At 63.7% G+C, this 22,137-nt stretch overlaps 1 protein-coding gene across 8 annotated transcripts in view; it reads right to left on the bottom strand.

Moving 5' to 3' along the window:
• The window catches only part of LSP1 (lymphocyte specific protein 1), a 39,517-nt gene that overhangs the window by 4,170 nt on the left and 13,210 nt on the right, over nt 1-22,137 (bottom strand). For 2 of the 8 annotated variants that reach the window (XM_026482908.4, XM_048216538.2), the window contains exons 2-10: nt 8,745-8,882; nt 5,977-6,144; nt 3,963-4,161; nt 3,543-3,635; nt 3,233-3,276; nt 2,981-3,062; nt 891-1,025; nt 472-549; nt 224-326 (exon numbers count right to left, since the gene is read on the bottom strand). In XM_026482908.4, coding sequence (XP_026338693.2) covers nt 246-326; nt 472-549; nt 891-1,025; nt 2,981-3,062; nt 3,233-3,276; nt 3,543-3,635; nt 3,963-4,161; nt 5,977-6,144; nt 8,745-8,882 — 1,018 coding nt within the window. In that variant the 3' untranslated portion in view covers nt 224-245. Of the gene's footprint in view, nt 1-223; nt 330-471; nt 550-890; nt 1,026-2,980; nt 3,063-3,232; nt 3,277-3,542; nt 3,636-3,962; nt 4,162-5,976; nt 6,145-8,744; nt 8,883-22,137 lie in introns of all 8 variants that reach the window. The other 6 variants (XM_048216534.2, XM_048216541.2, XM_026482906.4 and 3 more) reach the window with 3 other exon arrangements.

Raw genomic sequence — 22,137 nt, forward strand, 5'->3', positions numbered from 1 at the left:
AGCCAGCCATGGGAAAAAAGCATTCACATTCAGTGTAAGACAGGGCTTGGTCGGGGGTGTCTGTAGCGGGGGAGACGGAGCCAAGCCTAGGTTCTGGCCAGCTCCAAGGCTGGGCATTCGGCCCCTGCAGGCCACCTGGCAGCTTGTTACAAGCAGGCCCTGTCCACACCACCTTGTTCCCACCACACAACATCTCATGCTCTGGCCACTGCCCTGGACTCACCAGGAAGGGCTGGCTAGGGCGCCTAGCTCTCATCCACGAGCACCTTCTCATACTTCCCGTGTCCAGTGGCCACAAACTTGTACCTCTTTCCAGATGGGGTACTCTGCTGGGGAAGGAGACCAAGAGCAAAGGTGAGAGCAGCAGAAGGGACATGATGCTGCCTCTGGGAAGACCTCCCAGATGCACTGAGGATGGCCCGTCCTTACTCTGGACCTGCCCTCCCCACATCAACCACATTTACACTCCACCTTAATTGTTGATGATGTCTTGGAGCCTCCTTTCTGCTCCCAGAGGCTTTTCTTGCTCATGTCTCCAGCTACAATATCCTGGAGGCAGAGGAAGGACAGGTCACAGGTATAGACCCTCGACTATGGGGGACTCGAAGTGCTGGTCCTCTCTCTCCTGCCTGGCCTTACCTGACTGGGGCCTAGGCCTGCCCACCTTCCTCCTTATGTGAGAGCCCGGGGCAGAGGTAGGAAAGGGAAGATGGCACCATCTACCTGCCCTAGGCCAACCAGTTACCCCACATGACCTTCCACTCTGGGGGCCAGCCTGGTGAAAGCCACCCCCCAAATGTCCCAGTGCTCCGTCTACCCACGCTTCAGCCTGGATGGTCTCATACTTGCCTTACCAAGGGAACCCCACCTCACCCCGGGGTGAGTCCTACCTTGCAGGAGGGGGCCTTGGCAGTGGACTGAGCCTGCACCTCTCCTGTTTCCCACCGGCTCTTGGTGCTTGCCACGGCCATGCTGGGCAGCTCAATGGAGGGCTGGCGGGCTAACTTGGAGGTCCGGCCAGCAGTCTGCAGAGGAGAAAGAGCCCACTTTAGTGGACAGCCACATGGGACATGTCAGAGAGGCCAGTGTGAGACCTTCCAACACACAGACGATTTCCTCTGTATCTTCTTATTTCCATAGGAGCACTTTCCCAGTGAAGGGCTAGAGCAGGGCACCCTGAAAAAAATGCATGTTCTTCCTTTTGGTGTACTTGTGAAACACCCTCTTAATCCGAAAACACAGGTGACGCTGTGGGGTCAGAGACAGATATGGTGTGTCATGCTGCTCATGGCACAGGGCTGGAATAGCATGGGTTGAATGGAGGGGTGTTGGTTGGAGAGAGAGGTATTGGTAGGATGGAGGGGTGTTGGTTGCATGGAGGAATGTAGGTTGGAATAAGTGGTGGTTGGATGGAGGGGTGATTGTTGGATATAAGAATATAGGTTAGGGGTCCTGGGTGGCTCAGTCAGGTAAGTGTCTGCCTTCAGCTCAGGTCATGGTCTCAGGGTCCTGGGATTGAGTCCCACTTGGGCTCCCTACTCCGCAGGGAGTCTGTTTCTCCTTTTCCCTCTGCCCCTCCCCCCACTCATGTGCCCTTTCTCTCTCTCTCCCCCAAATAAATCAATAAAATCTTTTTTAAAAAAGAATATAGGTTAGATGAGAGGATATTGGTTGAATGGAGGGGTATTGGTTGGAGTGAAGGGCACTGGGAGAATGGAGATGGGTTGGTTGAATGGAGGGGTGTAGGTTTGGATGAGTGGTGGTTGGATAGAGGAGTGTTATTTGTATGGAAGGACACTGGTTGAATGGAAGAGCATTGGTTAGATAGAAGGGTGTTGGTTGGATGGAGCAGCATTTGTTGGATGGAGGGGTGTTGGTTGGATGGAAAGGTATTGACTAGATGGCATGGTCTTGTTTGGATGGAGGAGTATTGGTTGAATGGAGAGGTATTGGTTGGATGAAGGGGTATTGATTGGATGGATCGGTCTTGGTTAGATGGAGGGGTCTTGGTTGGATGGAGGGGTCTTGGTTGGATGGAAGGGTCTTGGTTGGATGGAGGGGTCTTGGTTGGATGAAAGGGTCTTGGTTGGATGGAAGGGTATTGGTTGGATGGAGGGGGTAGGTTGGAGGGAGGGGTATTAGTTGGGTGGAGGGGTCTTGGTTAGATGGAGGGGTCTTGGTTGGATGGAGAGGTCTCAGTTGGTTGGAGAGGATTTGGTTGGATGGAGGGGTCTTGGTTGGATGGAGGTGTAGGTTGGAGGGAGGGGCATTGATTAGATGGAGGGGTCTTGGTTGGATGGAGGGGGCCTTTGTTGGATGGAAGGGTATTGGTTGGATGGAGGGTGTAGGTTGGATGGAAGGGTATTGGTTGGGTGGAGAGGTCTTGGTTGGATGGAGGGGTCTTGGTTGAATGAGGGGTATTGATTCTATGAAGGGGCATTGATTAGATGGAGGGGTCTTGGTTGGATGGAAGGGTCTTGGTTGGATGGAAGGGTCTTGGTTGGAGGGAAGGGTCTTGGTTGGATGGAGGGGTCTTGGTTGGATGGAAGGGTATTGGTTGGATGGAGGGGGTAGGTTGGAGGGAGGGGTATTGGTTGGGTGGAGGGGTCTTGGTTAGATGGAGGGGTCTTGGTTGGATGGAAGGGTATTGGTTGGATGGAGGGGGTAGGTTGAAGGGAAGGGTATTGCTTGGATGGAGGGGTCTTGGTTGGATGGAAGGGTCTTGGTTGGACGGAAGGGTCTTGGTTGGATGGAGGGGTCTTGGTTGGATGGAAGGGTATTGGTTGGATGGAGGGGGTAGGTTGGAGGGAGGGGTATTGGTTGGGTGGAGGGGTCTTGGTTAGATGGAGGGATCTTGGTTGGATGGAGACGTCTCGGTTGGTTGGAGAGGACTTGGTTGGATGGAGAGGTCTTGTTTGGATGGACAATGGGTACATGAATGTAAGAGGGACCCAGCAGAAGAGGAGAGGCCTTAGCATACCTCAATGGCCTGGGTGTACTGCTCCAGCCGCTCATCAATCTTGGAGATGGGCAGGGCTGGCTGGGACTTCTTCACACTGTTACTGGAAGATAAAAGAAGGGTCACGCCCCATGCTCCCTCACTTGCTTGTACACCCCACCCCAAACCCCTACCTGAGCTCCCCAAGGCCCCTGAATCTCTTGCCCCTAGACCCCTATCTTCAACATTCTCTTGGGGAACCCCAAGTCCTAGTCTGGAAAACAGCAGGCACACCTCTTCTTGATGGAGCGGTTCAGAGACTCGGTTCTGTCGATGAGCTGCAGAGAGCAAGAAGAGATGTGAGCCTTCAGCCAGAGCCCACGCCGCCCCCCCCATTGCCCCAGTGGCTCCCGTCCACCAATCCAGCCTTCCACTGATTTGTTTCTCAGGGTTGGGCTGAGTGCTGGGCTTGAGGGAATAGCAGAGAAAGAGCAGGATGTGCTCCCTATTCCTGGAGGTGACGTGTGGCTGCCTCTCTGGGGCTGTCATTTAGTCGTGATTCTGGGAAAGAGGAAAAGGCAGCAGGCTCTGGGGCTTGACCTACTTTGGTGCTGGGGCTCAGGGGAGGCGAATCTGGTTCAGTGGTGCCCTCCAAGACCAGGGGGCTGGGTGTCCTGGGCTGCTGGCGTTTCTGGTGCTAGAAACAGAACATCCGAGGTTATATGCTGAGCACCCCTTTTGCACCCCTCCTGCCCCATCCAGGACTTGTTGGAGCAAACATTTTCCCCTCCCTGGGCCTGAGGCCTTTTCCAGCCCTGACATGCTCTGTTCTCAAATTCTCTGCAATTCTCACTTGATCCCAGGGTCAGCAAGCCCCTCCACCCTCCGAGAATGCGGGTGCTAGAGACTGGGGTTGGGGGCGGATCCCTCTTTAGGCCAGCCGAGCAAGGCTCGCAGAAATGCAGTTAGCAGACACCGTCCCAGCCCAGGGGTTGGAGTGCATACGCCCCAGGGGGGGCACCACCACCTGCTCAGCGGCCTCCCCGGCTTCTGCGGGTCCCAGGCTGCCCCGGATGGTCCCCTCTGGGCTCTTGGGCTCTGTCTCCTCTGTCCCTGGCCCCTCCTGGGGCTCTGAGCTGGGGCTCAGATGCAGTGCCTCCAGGCAGACTCCGGCTGGGCTCTGCTCATCACCGTCCCGGTTCTCACGGGCGTGCTGGTGGGGCCTGGGGAGGAAGAGGAAGGCCATCCCATAGAAGGCTATTCACTTTCTTGCCTCAAGGCCCTTCCTGTGTCCAAACCTCCATTTCTCCATCTGAAAGATGGGGACAGTCAGGCCAGTTGAGTGCCAAGGAATCTTGAGACCCCAGCCTCATTGGGGAAATGGGTCCAAAGACCTCAGAGCCAGCCCTCCGTCCCTTGGGCCCTGTGCTGAGCAGTGCCCATGCCCCAGCTCTGCCGTGCAGGATCCTTTCTTGACTGGTGGCCACCCACACTCTGAGGCTAGACCCAGTCTCCAGGCTCTCTGGACAAGCTCCAGCCCAGGTCGTACTTGTCCGTGTCCACCCTGCTGGCTTCGGCCCCCACTTGCTCCTGCCCTGCTCTGGGAGGGAGGCAAGCAGCCTAAGAAGGAGCTTTGCATAGGAGTGGGCAGGGTCTGTGAGTGGTTTGGGGGCTGGTCAGCTGGAGGACAAGGCAAGGGCAGAGGTCACAGCGAGCATCGTGCCCCTGAAAAGAGGGGCTGCCTGCTGTCAGCCAGAGTGGTTCTGCGTATGAGCAGGACTGAACCTGGGTAAGATGGGAAATTCTCGAATTTTCCATGATTTCATGCCCCTTGGTGTTGGTGCCAGCCAAGACCCAGACCCACCGCCCAAGGTGGGTCCGTCCCAGCCAGCTGCAGGCACACAGAGGGCCCATTCAGCTGCAGTGGGTACGGGGACTAGGCAGGTGTGGGGCGGGGAGGAGGCCTGCTTGAGAGCAGGAGGGTTCCACTGAAGAGCCAAAGTGCCCCCTGCTGTCGGAACAGCTGTGGCCTGTGGCCGGCTGGAGAGAGGAGAGAGCCGGCAGGGCGAAGCCACCCTCCACCAGTGTGCGGGCCATCCTTGCTGACCCCAGACCCATTTTAGAAATGCAGAGTGTGCACTGACTCCCAAAGGCGGGTGGGGGAAACTGAGCCCCGGAGGGGGCACTGGTGGTCAGGGGCCTGGCCAGCACCAAGGCCCCGGCGAGGCAGCTGGCTCCTGGGGTGTGAGAGGTGCTTGTAGGGTGGAGAAAGGGTGGTGGGACGTTGGGGGTGTCTTAGCTAGAGCTCGAGGCTCCTGAGGGGTCTCGAAGGGCTGGGAGGTAGCCCAGGGTGGGGAGAGACATGAGTCTGGTGACACTCAGGCAATGGGGGGGACCCTGGCCCCCAAGCCTGAAGCTCCTGACCAGAGCTTGGACCCTGTCCACAGTCAGGGGCCTTGAGCATGCCTGCAGGGTGTGGGGAGCACTCAGATCCCTGAATTGGGGTGGGGGTGAGGCTCCGGGAGCAGCCCCCCATCCCATCCCTGGGCCCCAGGGGCGCTTCGGCCCCCACCCCCGCCTGCCCCGTTCAGACCAGCAAACACGTCTGCACATCTGGAAAGCTTGTCCCTCCAGGCCGGCTCACAGGCCCGCACATCTGGAAATACCTGCTCCCCTCCGTGGGAATGGAGATCAGCCAGCCCCGAGGGAGGAAGGGGCGGGCGGGCGGCAGGGGCGCAGAGCCCCCATTACGTAAGTGAGCTGCAGATGTGTGCTGATGTGGCAACACCCCAGCCCGGGCCGCAGCTGGTCTGGACGGGGCCCAGGGGCCCTGGGGAGCCCAGGAATGAGATTTCCTCCCCAACCCTCCCCACAGCCCCTCGGCCCGCAGCCCCGCCGTCTAGCTCTCTTCCTCCCTTCCCCCTGCTCCCAGATCCAGGGCATTTTGAGGGGCTGGTGGCCGGTTCTCAGGCACAGGTTGGGGGCTTGGAGAGAACCCTGCCTGGCGGCCCTGCCTCCAGACATCAACCCCCACTTGCCTGTCCTCCTCCTGCTGCCCCTCCGGACTCTCGCCCCATGGGGGCTCCCCGCAGTTGGAGGTCTCCCCGGCCCCCCAGTGCTGTCGCCGCTGCTCTGGCTTCTGGGACCAGTCGCTGAAACCCTCATCTTCGTCCAGTTCAGGAGCCTCTGAGGGCTTCAGGCTGAGGCTGAAAGAACGCACAGGGTGCTCAGAGCTGGGCCAGGCCATGAGGGGCCATACGCACACCACCCACACCTCCTCCCATTCTCAGACCCTGGGCTCCAGCGGTGGGAGACCCTGTCTGCCAGAAGCAGCACCCCATGGCTGGGCTGTCTCCCCATTGTCAGAGAGTCGCTGTGAGCAGGACTGTGTCTTGCCCATAGTCTGGAGCTGCCGGAGGCCAAGGTTGTGTCTCACCCTGTTAAGCCAGGGTCCCCCAAGAACAGGGCTCTATCTCCCTCATGAGTCTAAGGTTCCCAAAAAGCTGGGCTGTGCCTCCCCCATCAGTCTAGGGTCCCTGAGAGCTGGGCTGTGCCTCTCCCATTGTCCAGGGCTCCCCAGAATCTGGGCTGTGCCTCTACCATCAGTCTAGGGTACCTTCAGAGCTGGGCTATGCTTCCTCCATCAGTCTACGTTTCCCTGAAAGCTGGGCTATGCTTCCCCCTTCTTTTTAGGGCTCCCCAAGAGCTGGGTTGTTCTCCCCCATCAGTCTAGGGTCTTCTGAGAACTGAGCTATGCCTCCCCCATCAGTCTAGGGTCTCTTGAGAGCTGGGCTGTGCCTCCCCCATTGTCCCCCAGAATCTGGGCTGTGCTTCTACCATTAGTCTAGGGTCCCTTCAGAGCTGGGCTGTGCCTCCTCCATCAGTCTAGGTTTCCCTGAGGGCTGGGCTATGCCTCCCCCATCAGTTCAGGGCTCCCCAAGAGCTAGGTTGTTCTCCCCCATCAGTCTAGGTCCTTCTGAGGACTGGGCTATGCCTTGCCCATCAATCTAGGGCCTCTCAAGGGCTGGGCTATGCCTCTCCCATCAGTCTAGTGTTCCCTAAGAGCTGGGCTATGCCTCCCTCATCAGTCTAGGGTTCCCTGAGAGCTGGGCTATGCTTCCTCCATCAGTTCAGGGCTCCCCAAGAACTGGGCTGTCCTCTCCCATCAGTCTAGGGTCCCCTAAGAGCTGGGTTATGTTTCTCCCATCAGTCTAGGGTCCCTTGAGAGTTGGGCCATCCTCCCCCATCAGTCTAGGACCTTCTAAAAACTGGGTTATGCCTCCCCCATCAGTCTAGGGACCCCTGAGAGTTGGGCTATCCTCCCCCATCAGTCTAGGGCCTTCTGAGAACTGGGCTATGCCTCCCCCATCAGTCTAGTATCTCTGGAGAGCTGGGCTGTGCTTCCCCCATCAATCTAGGGTCCCCCAAGAACTGGGTTATGTCTCCCCCATCAGTCTAGGGTCCCTTGAGAGTTGGGCCATCCTCCCCCATCAGTCTAGGACCTTCTGAAAACTGGGTTATGCCTCCCTCATCAGTCTAGGGTCCCCTGAGAGTTGAGCTATCCTCCCCCATCAGTCTAGGGCCTTCTGAGAACTGGGTTATGCCTCCCCCATCAGTCTAGGGTCCCCTGAGAGTTGGGCTATCCTCCCCCATCAGTCTAGGGCCTTCTGAGAACTGGGTTATTCCTCCCCCATCAGTCTAGGATCCCCCAAGAGCTGGGCTATGCCTCCCCCATCAGTCTAGTATCTCTTGAGAGCTGGGTTATGCCTCCCCCATCAGTCTAGGGTCTCTTGAGAGCTGGGCTGTGCTTCCCCCATCAATCTAGGGTCCCCCAAGAGCTGGGTTATGCCTCCCCCATCAGTCTAGGGTCTCTTGAGAGCTGGGCTGTACCTTCCCCATCAGTCTAGGATCCCCCAAAAGCTGAGTTATGCCTCCCCCATCAGTCTAGGGTCTTCTGAGAGCAGGGCTGTACTCGCCCCTCAGTCTAGGGTCTCTGTGAGCTGGGCTGTACTCCCCCCTCAGTCTGGGGTCTCTGATTGCTGGGCTATGCCTCTTCTGTCACCCTGGGGTCCCCGTGTGTGGAGTTGTGTCCTCCTCTGCCCCCTTGGCTGAGCCCCCAGGGCTCTGGTGACGTACTCCTTCCCCTGGAAGCCCCAGCACCCTGTTCCCGCATGGCAGGGCTGGGATCTGGCTCTGGTGGGCTCCCCCTTTGCCCCCAGCCCCTGCCACCTAGACTGAGGACCCGGCCTGAGGGGCCATGACCGCTGCGGCACCCCACCCCGCCCAGAGCTGCTGACTCGGAGAAAATGGAACAAAACAGCGGCGGGAGGAAGGGGGGCATTATTGTAAAAACAGCCCAGCCCGGCCGCGGAGGCCTCCTGGGCCCAGGGAGGAAACGAGCCGGCCTGCGGCCCGCCAAGTTGGACGTGGCCTCCATGAGTCACCGGCAGCGGGGAGCTTGGGCGGGAGGCTCCGGGGCCAGGGCCACGCAGCTGGGGTCAGTGTCGGTCCAAGCAGGGGCCAGGAGCGCGCAGGGCGGCCAGAGCCTGAGTCAGCGCTCTGGGAGGCTGGTTGGGAGGGGTGGCCGCACATGAGTCCATCCGGCCGGCCGGCCAGCAGGCTCTGTTGGGGCCGGGAGCTTGGGGACCCTCACCCTGAGAACTCTCCCCACTCCCCCTGCTCCTGGAATGAGCTCCTCCATGGTCTCACCTGCTCTGGGACCCCTAGCCCAGAGCCCCACCCCCAGCATCCCCCTCTGCCCAAGTGTGCGGGGCCGGGCAAGCTGGTGGGGGCGGGGGAAGCTTACAGGGTCTCCTGCTCGGGCAGCTCGGGGCACTGGCCACCGCCGTCCTCGTCCTGGTCCCGCAGCTGCCGGTCCCTCTCCCGGCGGCGCCGCTCCCTGGCGGCCTCCTCCTCATCTTCCACACTCCACTGAGTGGTGAGCCTGGGGGACACCGAGAGACAGTTACACCACAGCCCACGCCCTGGCACTCTGGTCCAAATGGGCCTCCTGTCCAGGCCTCAGTTTCCTCGTCTATAGAGCAGAGGTCGTGTGAGCCGGTCGCGAGCGACCCCAGTACGAAGACCCTGTGTCCCCTCCACCAGCCAGGCCCCCTTGGCCTAATCAGAACGGGGCCGGAGAAGCCGCAGTGGGCACGGGCAGAGGCTGCTGGAGGGCACACTTACCTGAAGCGGGAGGCTCAGCCTTGGCCCATCAGGCACTGCCAGGCCGGGCTGGGGTCTGGCCAGGGGCAGAGCGGCCCAGGCAGCCAACTCCCCAGCTGATGCACCCCCGCTGGGGTGCTCCCTCCTGCGCCCCAAGGGCCCGGCGTGTTGGAAGAAGGTGGCCCCCCAAGAGGGCCCAAGGCCCGCAGAAGAGGCTGTGTCCAGCCTGAGCCTGACCTCTCTCTGGGCTATGTCACAGATGAGGAAACTGAGGCCCACTGCAGAGCCAGCCTCGGAGAGCTTCCTCCCTCCGTGCATGCTGACCCCGCAGCTTCTTGGGGTCCCTCACTTGGGGCCACACAAGCTGGGCCTGGGACCAGGGGTCCACAGCCTGGTTCCCCTGGCCCCGGCCTAGCAGGTCTCAGACTATTGGTGTCCGGGGGGCACTCCAGGCCTTGGCCACCGACACGGCCCTGCCTCCCCCAGCTCCTCTGGACCCCATGAGGGGAGTCGTGGTCTCTGCTTCTGCAGGGGTCTCACCGCCCCAAGCCAGGGTCTCAGTCCCTTCCTGCCGGTGTCCGCTGCCTAACCCCGCAGCCCACTCCTTCTGGGCCTCCAACCCTTGGCCAGGATGGCCGGCTCCATGGTCTCGGCAGCCCTGCCAGCCATGATCTAATCTCTCCTCAGTCCTCCCGGAGCCTTCCAGACAAAAGCCAGGCCCGTCCGCAGCCCCGGCTCTGGGCCCGCTCCCCCCCGCTGTGGCCCCCTGGGACCCCAGCCGTGCTCAGACCTCAGCACCCCGAGTCGTCCGCCCTCACTCCTCAGCAGTGCTTTGGCTCCCACCCCCAGGGCCCCAGGGAGCCCTTCCTGCCCCACACCCAGCTCCTAGCCTGCTCCAGAAGCTCGGCTCGGAAGCTGCAGGGTCCTGTTTTCTGGGGAGGTCGAGCCTAGGGTGCTCTCGGGCTGTTGGGGACCTGGGGTCTGGGGTCCTTCCCCCACCATTCACACCTGCAGGCCCTCCTAATGGAGGGTGGGGGCAGGTGGATGCAGTGGGGGCTTGGTTCTGGGTCCCCGGCTGTGGGGTAGAATGTGGGCCCAGCAGCCCTCTTGTGGGGCAGCCCCTGGGGGGCACCCCAGGAGGGATTCCTGGCCATTCCTGATGGGACCGGCCATCTGGTTCCCCTTGCTCCCACGTCCAAGCCGCACAGGCCTGCAGGCATGTTTGCGTGGGGTGCTAGCGGTGTCTCGGCCCATGCGTGGTGCACGGGTGTGAGTGCGTGCGCCCAGGTGGGGCGTGGGTGGCCTGGGAGGCGTGCTTGCATCCGAGGCTGGAGCCGAGCCTCAGGTCCCCTCAGGCCTGCTCTCAGGAGCCCCCATGGGGGCCTCTCTCCCCCGAGGCTGCTGCTCCTGCTGCCCACACCCTTCCACCCAGGTCTGAGTGCTGAGCCCACAGTGTGTCTGGTCATGCCAAAGACAGACGTGCCGGGGTCGGCCGTATGGAGACAGGACATAAGAGCCTTGCGCGGGCCACACTCGGCAGAGCCCTACACAGGGACACACAGTGCATGGCCAGGCCCCCCTCACACAAGTGTGTGTACACTTCCTCCATGGGCTCTGCACCCACACGCCTGCCCTGCACACGTGGTCCCAAACGCCGCCCAGCACGCACACACGTGCGCACACGCAGGTGTCCACACAGACTCAGAGGTGGGAACAAGGTGAGGCACGAAATGGCAGGTCCAGTCTCCCCACCCCGGAACCCTAGTTCCTGACGTCCTTGCCATCACCCTGACAGCGGCCCAGCCCAGGAGGGAGACTGAGGCGTGGTTTCTGAGAGCAGCATCCCCAAGGAGCCAGCCCCTCCGAGGGTAACCCTTCGTGACCCACCATCTGCATGTGGCCCCCTGACCCCCACGGGCAGGAGCTTGCGGTGGGGACAGAGGAGGGGTGTGGGGCAGGGGTCTCCTGCTGTCTCCCCAAAGCCCCATGCTGGGAGACCCAGAGGCCTAAGGACAAGGAGCCCTCCCCACTCGCCTCCCCGCTCCCGCCAGCCCCAGGGTGTGAGTAATGCAGCCCTCCCGGCCCCTCCCGTGACCTCACCCCTCACTGTTCCACAGCTGGGCTGCGTTCTGGGAACTGAGAGGGGGTGGCTCTCCTGGGGTGGGGTGGGGGCCTCTGGCCTGGGAAAGGCGCCCCTCTTCCCCGGCCAGCAGCCCAGACCCCTTGGCAAGCTCTGCGGAGCTGTCAGGGCCCCGGCGATGGCCGCCCCCTCCCCGCCGCGTGGCCCCTGGCTCAGCGGCGCGCAGCTGTGAGGGATTTGGTGTTCCTTAGCAAATGCGATTAGCTGTTTCCTGTGTCTGCTCTGCCTCTGTGCGTGGCCAAGGCCTCAGCCCCAGGGGCTGCCGCGCGGGGCTCCCCACCCCCGGCACCAGAAGCTGCCACGGGGCCTCGCTCCTCCCAGGTGCACAGAGCCCACGGGCCCCAGGCAGGCTCACAGCTCCCCGTTCCAGGTGGGGGTCCCCAAGTCGGGGGGCTGCCCCTGCTGGCCATGTCCACTGCCTGCCAGTCCCCCCTTCTGCAGCCCCCCTGGTCCCCCCATCAGGATCTGAGGATAGAGGACACGCTCCTGAGCCAGCCTGGCCGCTCCAGCTGTCCCCTCTCCGCCCCTCCCCCGCCTGCGTGGGTTTGGTCCCAGCTTGACTCTGCCCCCTGCAGGCGGCTTGTGGGCCACCCCACCTGTCTCTGGTCCCCAAAGGCTGGCTCAGAGTCATGGGGAGAGATTGGGGGCTGGGCTTGGGGGCTGGGCTTGGGGCAGGGGCCAAAAGGGAGCACGGCCAGGCAGAGCCAGACCGGGGGTAGGAGAATTCTTCCTTTAGGCTTGCAGGGGACCCTCTTGGCTACAGGGGTCCCGGACACAGCCGGTGGGAGCTGCCCAAGAGGCCTGGGGAGTGGATCTGGCCACCCCGCCGGGAGCAGGGAGCACAAGTCTCCCTGCAAACCACCAAGGTCTCTGTCCACTCCATGCCCTGCCTCCCCAGGGTCCCCAACACTGTTCACTGGGGTGGACACTTGCAGAGCGACTGGTCCCCTCAAGTGACCATAGAGCCCATGAGTGAAGGGACAGAGTGGGGGAGAACGAGCCCACAGAGAGTCCTTCTTAGCGTTGGCTTCTGGGGGTCCCCAACTACCAGAGAGCAAGCCCCCAAGGGCAGAGGTCGGTGGCCCTGTCGGGAAGTTCAGGGGAGGGCAATGGCACCTGGGCAACTCGGGGGGGTGCCCCTCCCTGCTTAGGCCAGGCAGGGTCCTACCCCACGCCATATGGGGAGGGGTCTGCTGGTGTGGCACGGCCAGGGTGCTGGCTGTCACTCCTCCTGGCAGAGAGGCGGGGGGGGGGGTGCGCCTGAGGGGGGTGAGCCAGGAGTGCGAAGGCAGCCCTAAAGAAGCCGGAGAGTGAGGGGGTGGCGGGGGGGGTGGGGGGGTGCAGCAGGAGGGGGCGTGGCAGGAGACTGGGCAGCAGGAGACAGGGTGGCAAGAGGGGGACAGCGGGGGGGTGGCAGAGGGGGGCAGCGGGGGGGTGGCAGGCGGGGGGCAGCGGGGGGGGTGGCAGGCGGGGGGCAGCGGGGGGGGTAGAAGGAGGGGGACAGCGGGGGGGTGTGGCAGGAGATAGGGCAGCAGGAGACAGGGTGGCAAGAGGGGGACAGCGGGGGGTGGCAGGAGGGGGGCAGCAGGGGGTGCACACTGCTGCCCCAGGCGGGGGGGTGTAGGCATGGGGGCTTGCAGCTGCCGGAACCTGGCTCCCCCACGCCCCGCGCACCTGCCCTGGCGAGGGTCCAGCCCACCCTCCCGGCCGTCCCTCTTCCAGCAGCACCTTTATGGGTGTGCTGTGCCCTGCTGGGCGTGGGGAGAGAGGACCCCTTTCCTCAAAGGCACAGCCAGTCAGTGGGCCAGGTAGACACCCCCTTGGGCAAGCCCAACCCCACTGCCCCGGGGAGCCCAGGAGGCGAACTCGGGTCTGGAAGATGAGCTGGGGTTCATGCGCCAGGGAGAGCGTACAGCAAGAGGAGAGCCAAGAAGGCCAGTGCGCTCAGTGCAGCCTTGGCCAGGAAAGGGCAGCTGTGGGGAGGCGGACAGGAGGGTCTCTGAGCCCCTGTGGGGCACAAGAGGACTGGGAGGGGGAGCTACTGGCCAGGGAGGTGGCATGGGCAAAGGGACAGCAGCCTCCAGGATTCCCTGCAGCCCAGAAGGAAAGGGGGCACCCACGGGTGGGTGGGCTGGGGGGGCCCCAAGTTGAGCTTGGGCGAGCAGAGTGTGGGGTGCATGGGGACTCCCGGGGAGATGGTCAGGAGGGACTGCCAGTGAGGAGGGACCCAGGCCAACCTGGTGGAGCCCTGGGGATGAGTTGCCCCTAAGGGAGCTGAGGGGCAGTAGTGGGACACTGGGGTTCCGGGGTGACAAGGAGCAGAGAGCGGCCGGAGGCGCAAGGAAAGGCCTGAAGTGCCAAGACCCTAGGCCCCCTTCCTGTCTCCCTCCCTCCTCCTCCATGCTGGGCGCCTCATAGGGGCTAGAGCTGCAGGGGGGGCGGGGACAGCCTGGGCCTTCACGCAGCCCCGGGGCCTCAGTGTCCCTGCTGAGCGCTGGGGTGGGCCCTTCCTGACCGTCCCCTTTGTGGTCCCTCCCAGAAGAGGCAGCACAAATGGGGCAGTGCCCAGGGGCCTGGCAGTGGTGTTAGGTCTCTGGAAGACCCAGGGCAGAGCAGCTGGGGACCCTGGGGGCTCTGGAAGGTTCTGAGCAGGGAGGAGCTCAGTGGAAGGCAGTTGGAGGGGACGTGAGGTGGAGGAACGTGTTGCTCTCCCTGGGGCGAGGAGGATGGGGTTCTGAGTGGAGGGAACCACAGGAGGTCAACCCAGGAGGAAGGGCTGGGGCTGGGGCTGGGGCCAGGGCAGGGCTGTGGCTTTGGTCTCTCTGACCCCCTTCCCGGGGTGAGACCCCGGCCCAGCCTCAGCTCCCCAGCTGTGAAAAGGGGCACAGACCTCACTCAGCAGGGTGCACACCAAGACCCCGCAGCTCCTGCTTCCTCCTGGCTGGTGCTCTTGGCCGACCCGGGCCCCCAAGAGGAAGCTGAAGCACCACGGGGCAGGCCTGGCCTGCACCCTACACCCCCTCCCTCCTGGCCCTGGTGGGCCGGTCTCATCTGAGAAGCCTCCCCAGAGGAGGGGACATCTGCCTGCAAAGCTGGCTTCCCCACTACCAAAGAGAGGCTGGCTCCCCAAAAGGCACAGGCTGGGGGCATAGGCGGCCCTGAGGTGTATGTGGGGGGGTGAGGCCCCAAGGGGCCAGCACCCCCGGGCTGGGGCTGGGGGAGATGGGGCGCAGCTGCAGCCTCGGGGAGCCCACGGCTGGCTGGACAGAGGCCAGTCCTGCCTTGTGTTCTAGGAGCCGCGTGCCCCAGGCCAGGCCATGCTAGAGTGGCCCACCCACGACTCTAGCTCCTTCCCAGCCCCCGGCAGGAGAACAGGCCGCGTGGCCTGGGCAGGGGCTCTGGACCCTCTGAGCCCTGACTTGGGTGGGAAAGGCCAAAGCAGCCTGTCTACTGGCACCTTTCCATGCACGTGAGCCCTGAGCCCCCAGCCAGGACCACCTGCTGCCCGGGCTGCCCCCCCCAGCCGCGGTCCCCCCCAGCTGCGGCCAGCACCTCCTTCACCACAGTGTCATCTCTGTAGGGCCCTCGCCCAGCCTCTTTGTCCAGCCCACCTCGTCTTCACAGTGCGGCAGCCCTCGGGCCCCTCTTGTTGGGGAGAACCCCCTAGCTGCCCCACACAGCCCCCAAAGCCAAGGAGTCCCCCTTCTGCCCCTCTTTGCTGGCCGGCCCCAGGGGCAGACTGGCGAGGGTAGCCCCTGCCTCCGGCCTCAGGTCGCCAGGGACCGCTCAGGGGCACTGGCACCAGGCCCTGCTTAGCCCGAGATGGCCCCCCCACTGGTCAAAATGCCACCTGGTTCTCACCCCATTCAGTACCCCCAGTTTACAGCTGAAGAGGGAGGTAGGGAGGTCTCCCCCTGGGAAGGGGGAGGCAGGAGACCACAGCCACAGCTGCCACTGTCCCCAGCCTCCCTCCCTGAGCTGGGCTCCCGCTCCCCATCCCCCTCGACGACACCCCCACATCTGCTACCTGCTCCACGACCTCCTGGCGGGCCCAGGTGTGTGTCCCAGCCCTCTGCTCACAGGCGGGGCTGGCCTGTCCCCTAACTCCACCCTCCCCTCAGGCCCAGGCTCCTCCCCTCCGCTCCAGCCGGCTAGCCGTCCAACCTGGAGCTAGGGGCCCACAGCGAGGTCCTGAACTTAGGGACCTCAGGGGCTGCCAGGAAAGCCCGTGCTGTCCTTGAGGTGAGGCTCAGGGACCCCAGGAGAGGGCCCCTATTCAAAGCTGGGGGGTAGGAGGGAGCCTGCAGGAAGTCCCTCAGGGGAGGGGCGCCTGTGCTCGTACCCAGCCTGGAAGGACCCGAGACGTGGTGGGCAGACGCCCGTCAGAGAGGATGGGGCACTGTCCTCTCTCCCCCATCGTTCCCTCCCGGGTGACCCATGGTCCCGGCACATCTCACGCACGCGCCCCTCAGGGAGAGAGTGGTGTGGAGGGCGTCAGTCCCTGGGGAATCCTGCCTTCCAAACCTGCCCCACGCCCCGCTGAGCTGCTCTGCTGGTCTCTGGCGTGGCCCGCCCGCCGTCCACGTGGATGTGAGCTGCCCATGCCGTAGGGCTTCGGGCCGGATGGGTCCCTCCCTTGGTAGCCCCTGTGCAGTGCCCGGCCCCCAGTTCCTGCCACAACCGTCGCCCCAGACCTGTGGCGTCCTGGCTTCCCGGACCCACGAAGGCTCTGGGGGGACCGGCCTCCGAAGGTCGGTCAGGGCAACCCCAGCCCAGGCCTGCCCATCACACCACTGGCCCCGAGGGCGTCCAGGCCGGACGGGCGGACCCTCATCGTCTGCTCAAGAGGCCCGACGGAGAGAGTGCCATGCAGCAAGTCCCTGCTGTCCAGGAGCCCCCTTGCTGGCAGACGGCTCCAGCCTGAGGGAGAGGGCGTCTGTGCCCTCAAAACCTTCCTAGTGGGGCTTTGCCTGTTCAGGCGTCCCCTTTACAGCCTGGATCCACAGAGCCCCGACCCGTGGGCGCATGAAGAGCTTTGGGCCCTAAGGCCCCTCTCTCCCAGGCCTCCCCTGGTGCACAGAGGCTGGGTCGGGGACCGTCCACTTCTGCCCCAGAGTGGGATCCAGAACCAAGTTTGAAGTCCTGCTGGAGGGCCCATCCCCTCCCTGTTTCTGGGAGACCTACCTCCTGTGATGTGCTCCCTGGTAAGCCTCCTTGCCCGGGCACTTCTGGGCCTGGGGTTAGAGGTCAAGTCCCCACCCTCTCCAGGTTCGCCTGTCTGTGACCTGCCCCAGCCCTGCGCTTGCTGTGTTCCCTCCTCTGCCCTGCTCGCCGTGCTCACTGTGCGATCCCGTCTCTGAGTCCCTGACCACAGTGCTGCAGGGGTCTGGGCCAAGTGTCGCCTCCACCCAGGAGACTGCCCAGCCACCCCGCCCACAGCCACGCCTGCGCAGCCCTCGGGCCCACCTCCGGGACGGCAGGAGGGACTGACCACGGGGTGCCCCGGCTGCCTGGCAGCCCCGCCTCACCTCCGGGCCCGGCCCAGGCTCCTCTTGGCTCCGGACGGCCCTCCAGGGGAACCCGTCACTCCCAAGTCGGGCTGGGGCTGCCTGGCAGGCTCTCGCCACGCTCACGGGGCCGGGCTTCGGCACATTCCGTGACACGCGACTGGCGACTGGCGGCTGGCACCGGCTGCAGCCTCTGCCATCCATCTCCCCTCTCGTCCTGCCCAGAGGTGGGGGGAGGGGAGGTTTTCCCCACAGCCCAGGGGTCCTGCGCACAGCTCTCCTCCTTGGGCCGATCTCGGGGTCTCCAAACCTGGCTGCCCACGTGGCCGGGAGCCGCAGCCTGGCGTCCAACCCCTGTGTGCGGCTCCCAGCTCCGCCCTCCTGGACAGTCCCAGGCCCCCACGTGCATGGAGCATCTTGACCCTCTGCCTCACGCCGCCACCCTGTCTCTGCCGCCGGAGCCCTGGGTGCCCTGCTTGCCCCCCGCCGGCCCCTCTCTGAGGTGCTCCTCGATCCCCAGCCCCTCTGTGCAGACCCCAGGGGTGCGCAGGGGGCTTGGCAGAAGAGAAGGAGGTGGGGCCGTGCCACGCCCTGGCCGTGCGTCCTCTAATTCTGCAGACTCCCGCTGCCCGCCCGCCAGGCCTCGAATCTCCCTGAGCCTCAGCGTCCTTACGCACACAAATGGGTTCGCTGGGCCAGCCTTGGGATGGTCTGCCAGCTGGGGTCGGGTGGGACCTGCCCCAGTCTCTGTCCCCAAGGGCGCTGCGGGGAGCTGGGGACTAAGTGACCCCTCCACAGCCAGCATGTGGCTCGTCACCCTGTTACGGGAGAGGAAGCTGAACTTAGCGGTGAGGCGTCCGACCTGGGCCTCCCTCCAGCCCCCACGGAAGGCATGCCGGGGGTCCCGCCCCACAGCTCCTGCAGGCCAGTGCAGGACAGCAGGAGGGTCAGGGGCGGGAGAGCCTGGGCCGCATGAGGGCACCCCAGTCTAGACATAGGCATCCCATCCTCAGTCCCCTTACCCATCCTTCTTCCCTATGGGGGTTTCTCTCCTCCTCTCTGCCCTCTCTTGGCCTCACTGGCCTTCCCTCCCTCCTTTCTTGCCAGTCCTCTGCAGCCTCCTCCCACCTCCCTGGTGAGCCAGGGGTGGGCCATAGACGGGGCCGCCTCACCTCCCACACTCAGCACCCACACCACCTGGCCCTCGGGGCCTACTTCCCTCCGCTGCTGGGAACAACGTAGGACAGGCGGTGTGGGTGGACAGCGTGGGAGAGGATGGTGTGGGAGGGCACAGCATAGGATTGACAGTGTGGGATGGACAGCATGGGAGGGGACATGTGGGAGGAAACACATGGGAGGGGACAGCATGGAACACACAGTGTGGGATGGACAGCGTGGGAGGGGACAGCGTGGGAGGGGACAGCGTGGGAGGGGACAACATGGGATGGACAGTGTGGGAGGGGATAACATGGGATGGACAGCGTGGGAGGGGACAGCGTGGGAGGGACAGCGTGGGAGGGACTAAGGAGCCTCCGTGGCACCCAATCACTCTGGAGCATCCCCGTGCCCTGTCGCATCCATCCCTTCTCTTTGTTGTTTTCACTCGACCTCTCCCTCCTCTTGGCCACCATCCTGTCCCATCCCATTCCCTTGTCCCATCCTGTCCTGTCTCTGTCCCATCTTGTCCCTGCCTTCATCCCATCCCTGTCCTGTTTCTTGTCTCATTCCATCCCCATCCTATTCTTGTCCCTGTCCCCCTCCTGTCCCCATCCTGTCCTGTCTTGTGTCATCTCTGTCCAGTCCCTATCCCTGTCCTGGCCCTGTCCTATCCCCGTTCTATCCTTGTCCCTGTCCCCATCCTGTCTCTGTCCAGTCGCCGTCCCTATCCTGTACTGTCCATCTGTCCTATCCTGTCCCTGACCCATCCCATCTTGTTCTGTCCCTGCCCAGTCCCCATCCCTGTCTTGTCCTGTTTCTGTCCAATTCCCATCCCTGTCCTGTCCTATTCCTGTCTTATCCCTGTCCTGTCCCCTCCTGTCTTGTCCTGTCCCTATCCTATACCCACCCTGTCTATCCTATACCCATTTTGTCCCCATCACTGTCCCTGTCCTACCCCAATCCCATCCTGTCCTGTTCCTGCCCTGTCCCCATCCTGTCCCTGTCCCTTCCCTGTCCCCATCCCTGTCCCATCCCAATGGCATCCTGCCCTGTCTCCATCCTGTCCCTGTCCTCATCTCTGTCCTATCCCCATCCCATCCTGCCCTGTCCTGTCTCCATCCTGCCCTTGTCCCCATCCTGTCCTGTCCCTATCCTGTCCCTGTCCTATCCCCATCCCATCCTGCCCTGTCCCCATCCTGTCTCTGTCCTATCCCCATCCTATCCTGTCCTGTCCTTTCCCTGTCCCCATCCTGGTCCCATCCCCACCCCATCCTGACCTGTCCCTGTCCTGCCCCTGCTCTATCCCCATTCCATCCTATCCTGTCCCTGCCCTGTCCCCATCCTTTTCCTGACCCCATCCTGTCCCAATCCTGTCCCTGTCCCCGTCCCCACCCCTTCTCCATCCCTGCATGCCCTCTTTCTGTCTTCATGGAGACCTCCCGCACCTTGCCCCCTCCTCGTTATCCTCCTTCACTTTCACTCACTTCCTTTCTCTCTTTTCATCTCTGCCTCCCCCCATACCTGGTAGGACACATTTTGGGAGAGCCTCACAGCCCACTGGGCACACGACCCCTGGACCCCGGCCTCACCTCAAGCCCACCTCGGGACCTCTCCCTTCCCAGCACCTCTCCTAGCCATGTTCTCGCTTTCCGGGGCAGCCAGCAGTCTGATCCCACACTCTCACTACCCCTAGGGGCCTCCGAGGGCTTCCCCCACCCCCAGCTCCCACCTGCCCCTGGACACCTGTGTGAGTTGGCCCTGGGCCACCAACCTGTGCTGAGCCACTCCGAGCTCGACGAGGTGTTCCTGGGAGCCCTGCCCACTCTAGCCACCCCTCAGGGCCCAGGGGCCGCGGTGTGCCCTCTCGAGGCTCCGGCAGGGGCGTGGGGGGCGAGCCCCCAGGTGCCCAGTGCACCCGAGCTGCTGCTTGCTCGCCTCTCTGTCCTGCTCTAGTTCACGGGATGGGACCCGGGCCTGAACCTCGGTGTTCTGGGCTCCGGCCCTGACGCCCTGCCCAGGGAGCTGGGCCACTCAGTTCTTGCACCTCCGCCGTGCCAGCTCGCTGGGCTCCTGGGGCAGCTCTGGCCGGCAGGCCGCCTGCTCCCAGGGCAGCACCACCCACCAGACAGCCAGGCTGTGCCAGGGCCAGGGCCAGCCCCCTCCCATCTGGGCCCTGGGTGGGCCCGAGGTGGCCACACCCCTTTGGACACTGGTTTAGAGGCCTGGCTTCCCCCCTGCCTCCTTGGGCCGGCCCATCCCTGGCCCTGCTGGCCACACCGGGGTCCCCGGAGGCCTCGCAGACCTGGCTGCCCAGGGTGGGAAGCCGGGCACGAAGCTTGCCGGCGTGCCTATGGTGGACGTGTGCCCAGCGCAGGGGGAGAGGAGCTTGCCTCAGGGCTCCGCCAGCTCCCAGAGCCTCCCCGGCGGGATCGGGAGCCCGAATGCCAGGAGAGACACCAGCAGGGTGACCCAGCCAGGGCCTTTGTTCTGTGCCAGCCGAGCCCCCGCTTCACAAAGCCAGGCCCCCAGAGACCATGAGACCAGGCAGGCAGGGAGAACCCAGGGGGCCTGTGGAATGGGGTGCTGTGCCCCGCTCACCCCTGGCACTGGCCTGGCCCAGGGTTGCCCGGCCCAGCTTTAGGTCACCAGGGACAATGGAGACAACCACCTGGGGAGGGACTGAGCCTGGCCTGGGGGCATGACAGCAGGAGTCCGCGCGGCCAGTAATGCCACCTGAAGCCTCCCAGGCCGTGACCGCTGGCGAGGACCCTCATGGCGGCCATGGGGACGGAGCCGAGCTGAGACACGGGTATGGGTGGGCACGGGGACAAGTCCCCCCTCCTGGGCCCATTTTTAATCTACTTAAACTGGATTCACTTCACACCCAGCCCTGCTGGCTTCCTGCATGCCTCCACCAAGCTTGTCACAGAGAGGGCCCCACCCCGCACCCAGGCGTCCCTGGCGAAGGATGAGGGTGATGCGGTGGCTGCAGCTGCCAGGCTCCCCCCTCCCAGGGTGACCCAGGGCAAGTCACTAGCTTCTCTGAGCCTGGTTCTCTGTCTCTCCAACAGGGACAAGGGGCCGTCTGCCCGGGCTTCAGAAAGGGAAGCCTGTGAGAGGTGAGACAGGTGCTAGTGTCGGTGAGGGTGGCGGGAATGCCACCAGCTGCCGGGCCCCTAGAGTCCATGGGCGGGTGCGGGGCGCCTGGCCCACGGCTGGCTCTGGGGCCTGTGCCGGCCACACACCTGCGAGCGTCTCCATGTGAGCCGTGCAATTTGCTTGCTGAAGCTGGATACGGACCCCCTGGTGCTGCTCTCTTGGACAGACTCTCCCTGCTCCCCACCCAGCCCCCCGCGGCAGGACAGCGGTGGAGGTCAAAGGGACGCGTCCTCCTGTCCCTGGCCCACTGGCCTCTGCAGGTCCCCCAGGGGCTCGGGGCTCGCTCCCGGCCTGCCCCCCACCCTCAGCTCAGCGGGAGCTGGAGGGGCAGGTTCGATGCCCAGTCGGAGCCTCCGCTGTGCCCTCTGCTCACCCAGGGCAGCGGCCTAATGCGGGCTTGGAGAGCAGAGTCAAGGCCACTGTTGACCGATGTTTCTGACCTGGGTCCTCCTGTGATGAGGGATGTGAGTCCAGCCCACCTGGGACCCTTCCTGTCATTCTCCAGGGGAGCGTATGATTGCCCTCTTGGGCCTCAGTTTCCCCATTTGTTAAGCAGCGCGGGTGAGCCTCAGGGATTGACTCTGGGCATCCGTTAGTGCTCGAGCCACAGAGCTTTCTGGAGGGAGACACATCCCGGCTGAGCAGGGAGGAGGAGTGCTGCCCAGGGATGCCCTGGTCAGCAGCACCAGGCAGGCCTGGCAGAGCCAGGAAAGAGCTGGTGTGACGCCCAGGAACGGGGTCTACCTTATGAGTGCACGGGGAGGGGCTGCGGGGGGCCACGGCCAGCAGGGACCCCCTCAAACCCCGTTGCTGGTCCTGACCCTGAGCGGTGGCCCCTGGGCCACATCTGGGTGGGACGGGAGAGAGCCATCAGTCAGTGTCTGAGGGCCCAACCTATACACCACGTCTCCTCTCTCCTAGAGTCAAGGCGCGGGTGGAGCTAGGGCGCTGAGATGCCTGTCCCTCCCTCCAGGAGTTTGCGGTCTGCCCAGCACACTCCACACCACCGAAGGAGAAGCCAAAGCAGGCTGCATGGAGGAGGCAGCATTTCAGCTTATCCTTAGATGCCT

Source organism: Ursus arctos, unplaced genomic scaffold (genome assembly GCF_023065955.2).
Source record: "Ursus arctos isolate Adak ecotype North America unplaced genomic scaffold, UrsArc2.0 scaffold_23, whole genome shotgun sequence".
NCBI lineage: Eukaryota > Metazoa > Chordata > Mammalia > Carnivora > Ursidae > Ursus > Ursus arctos.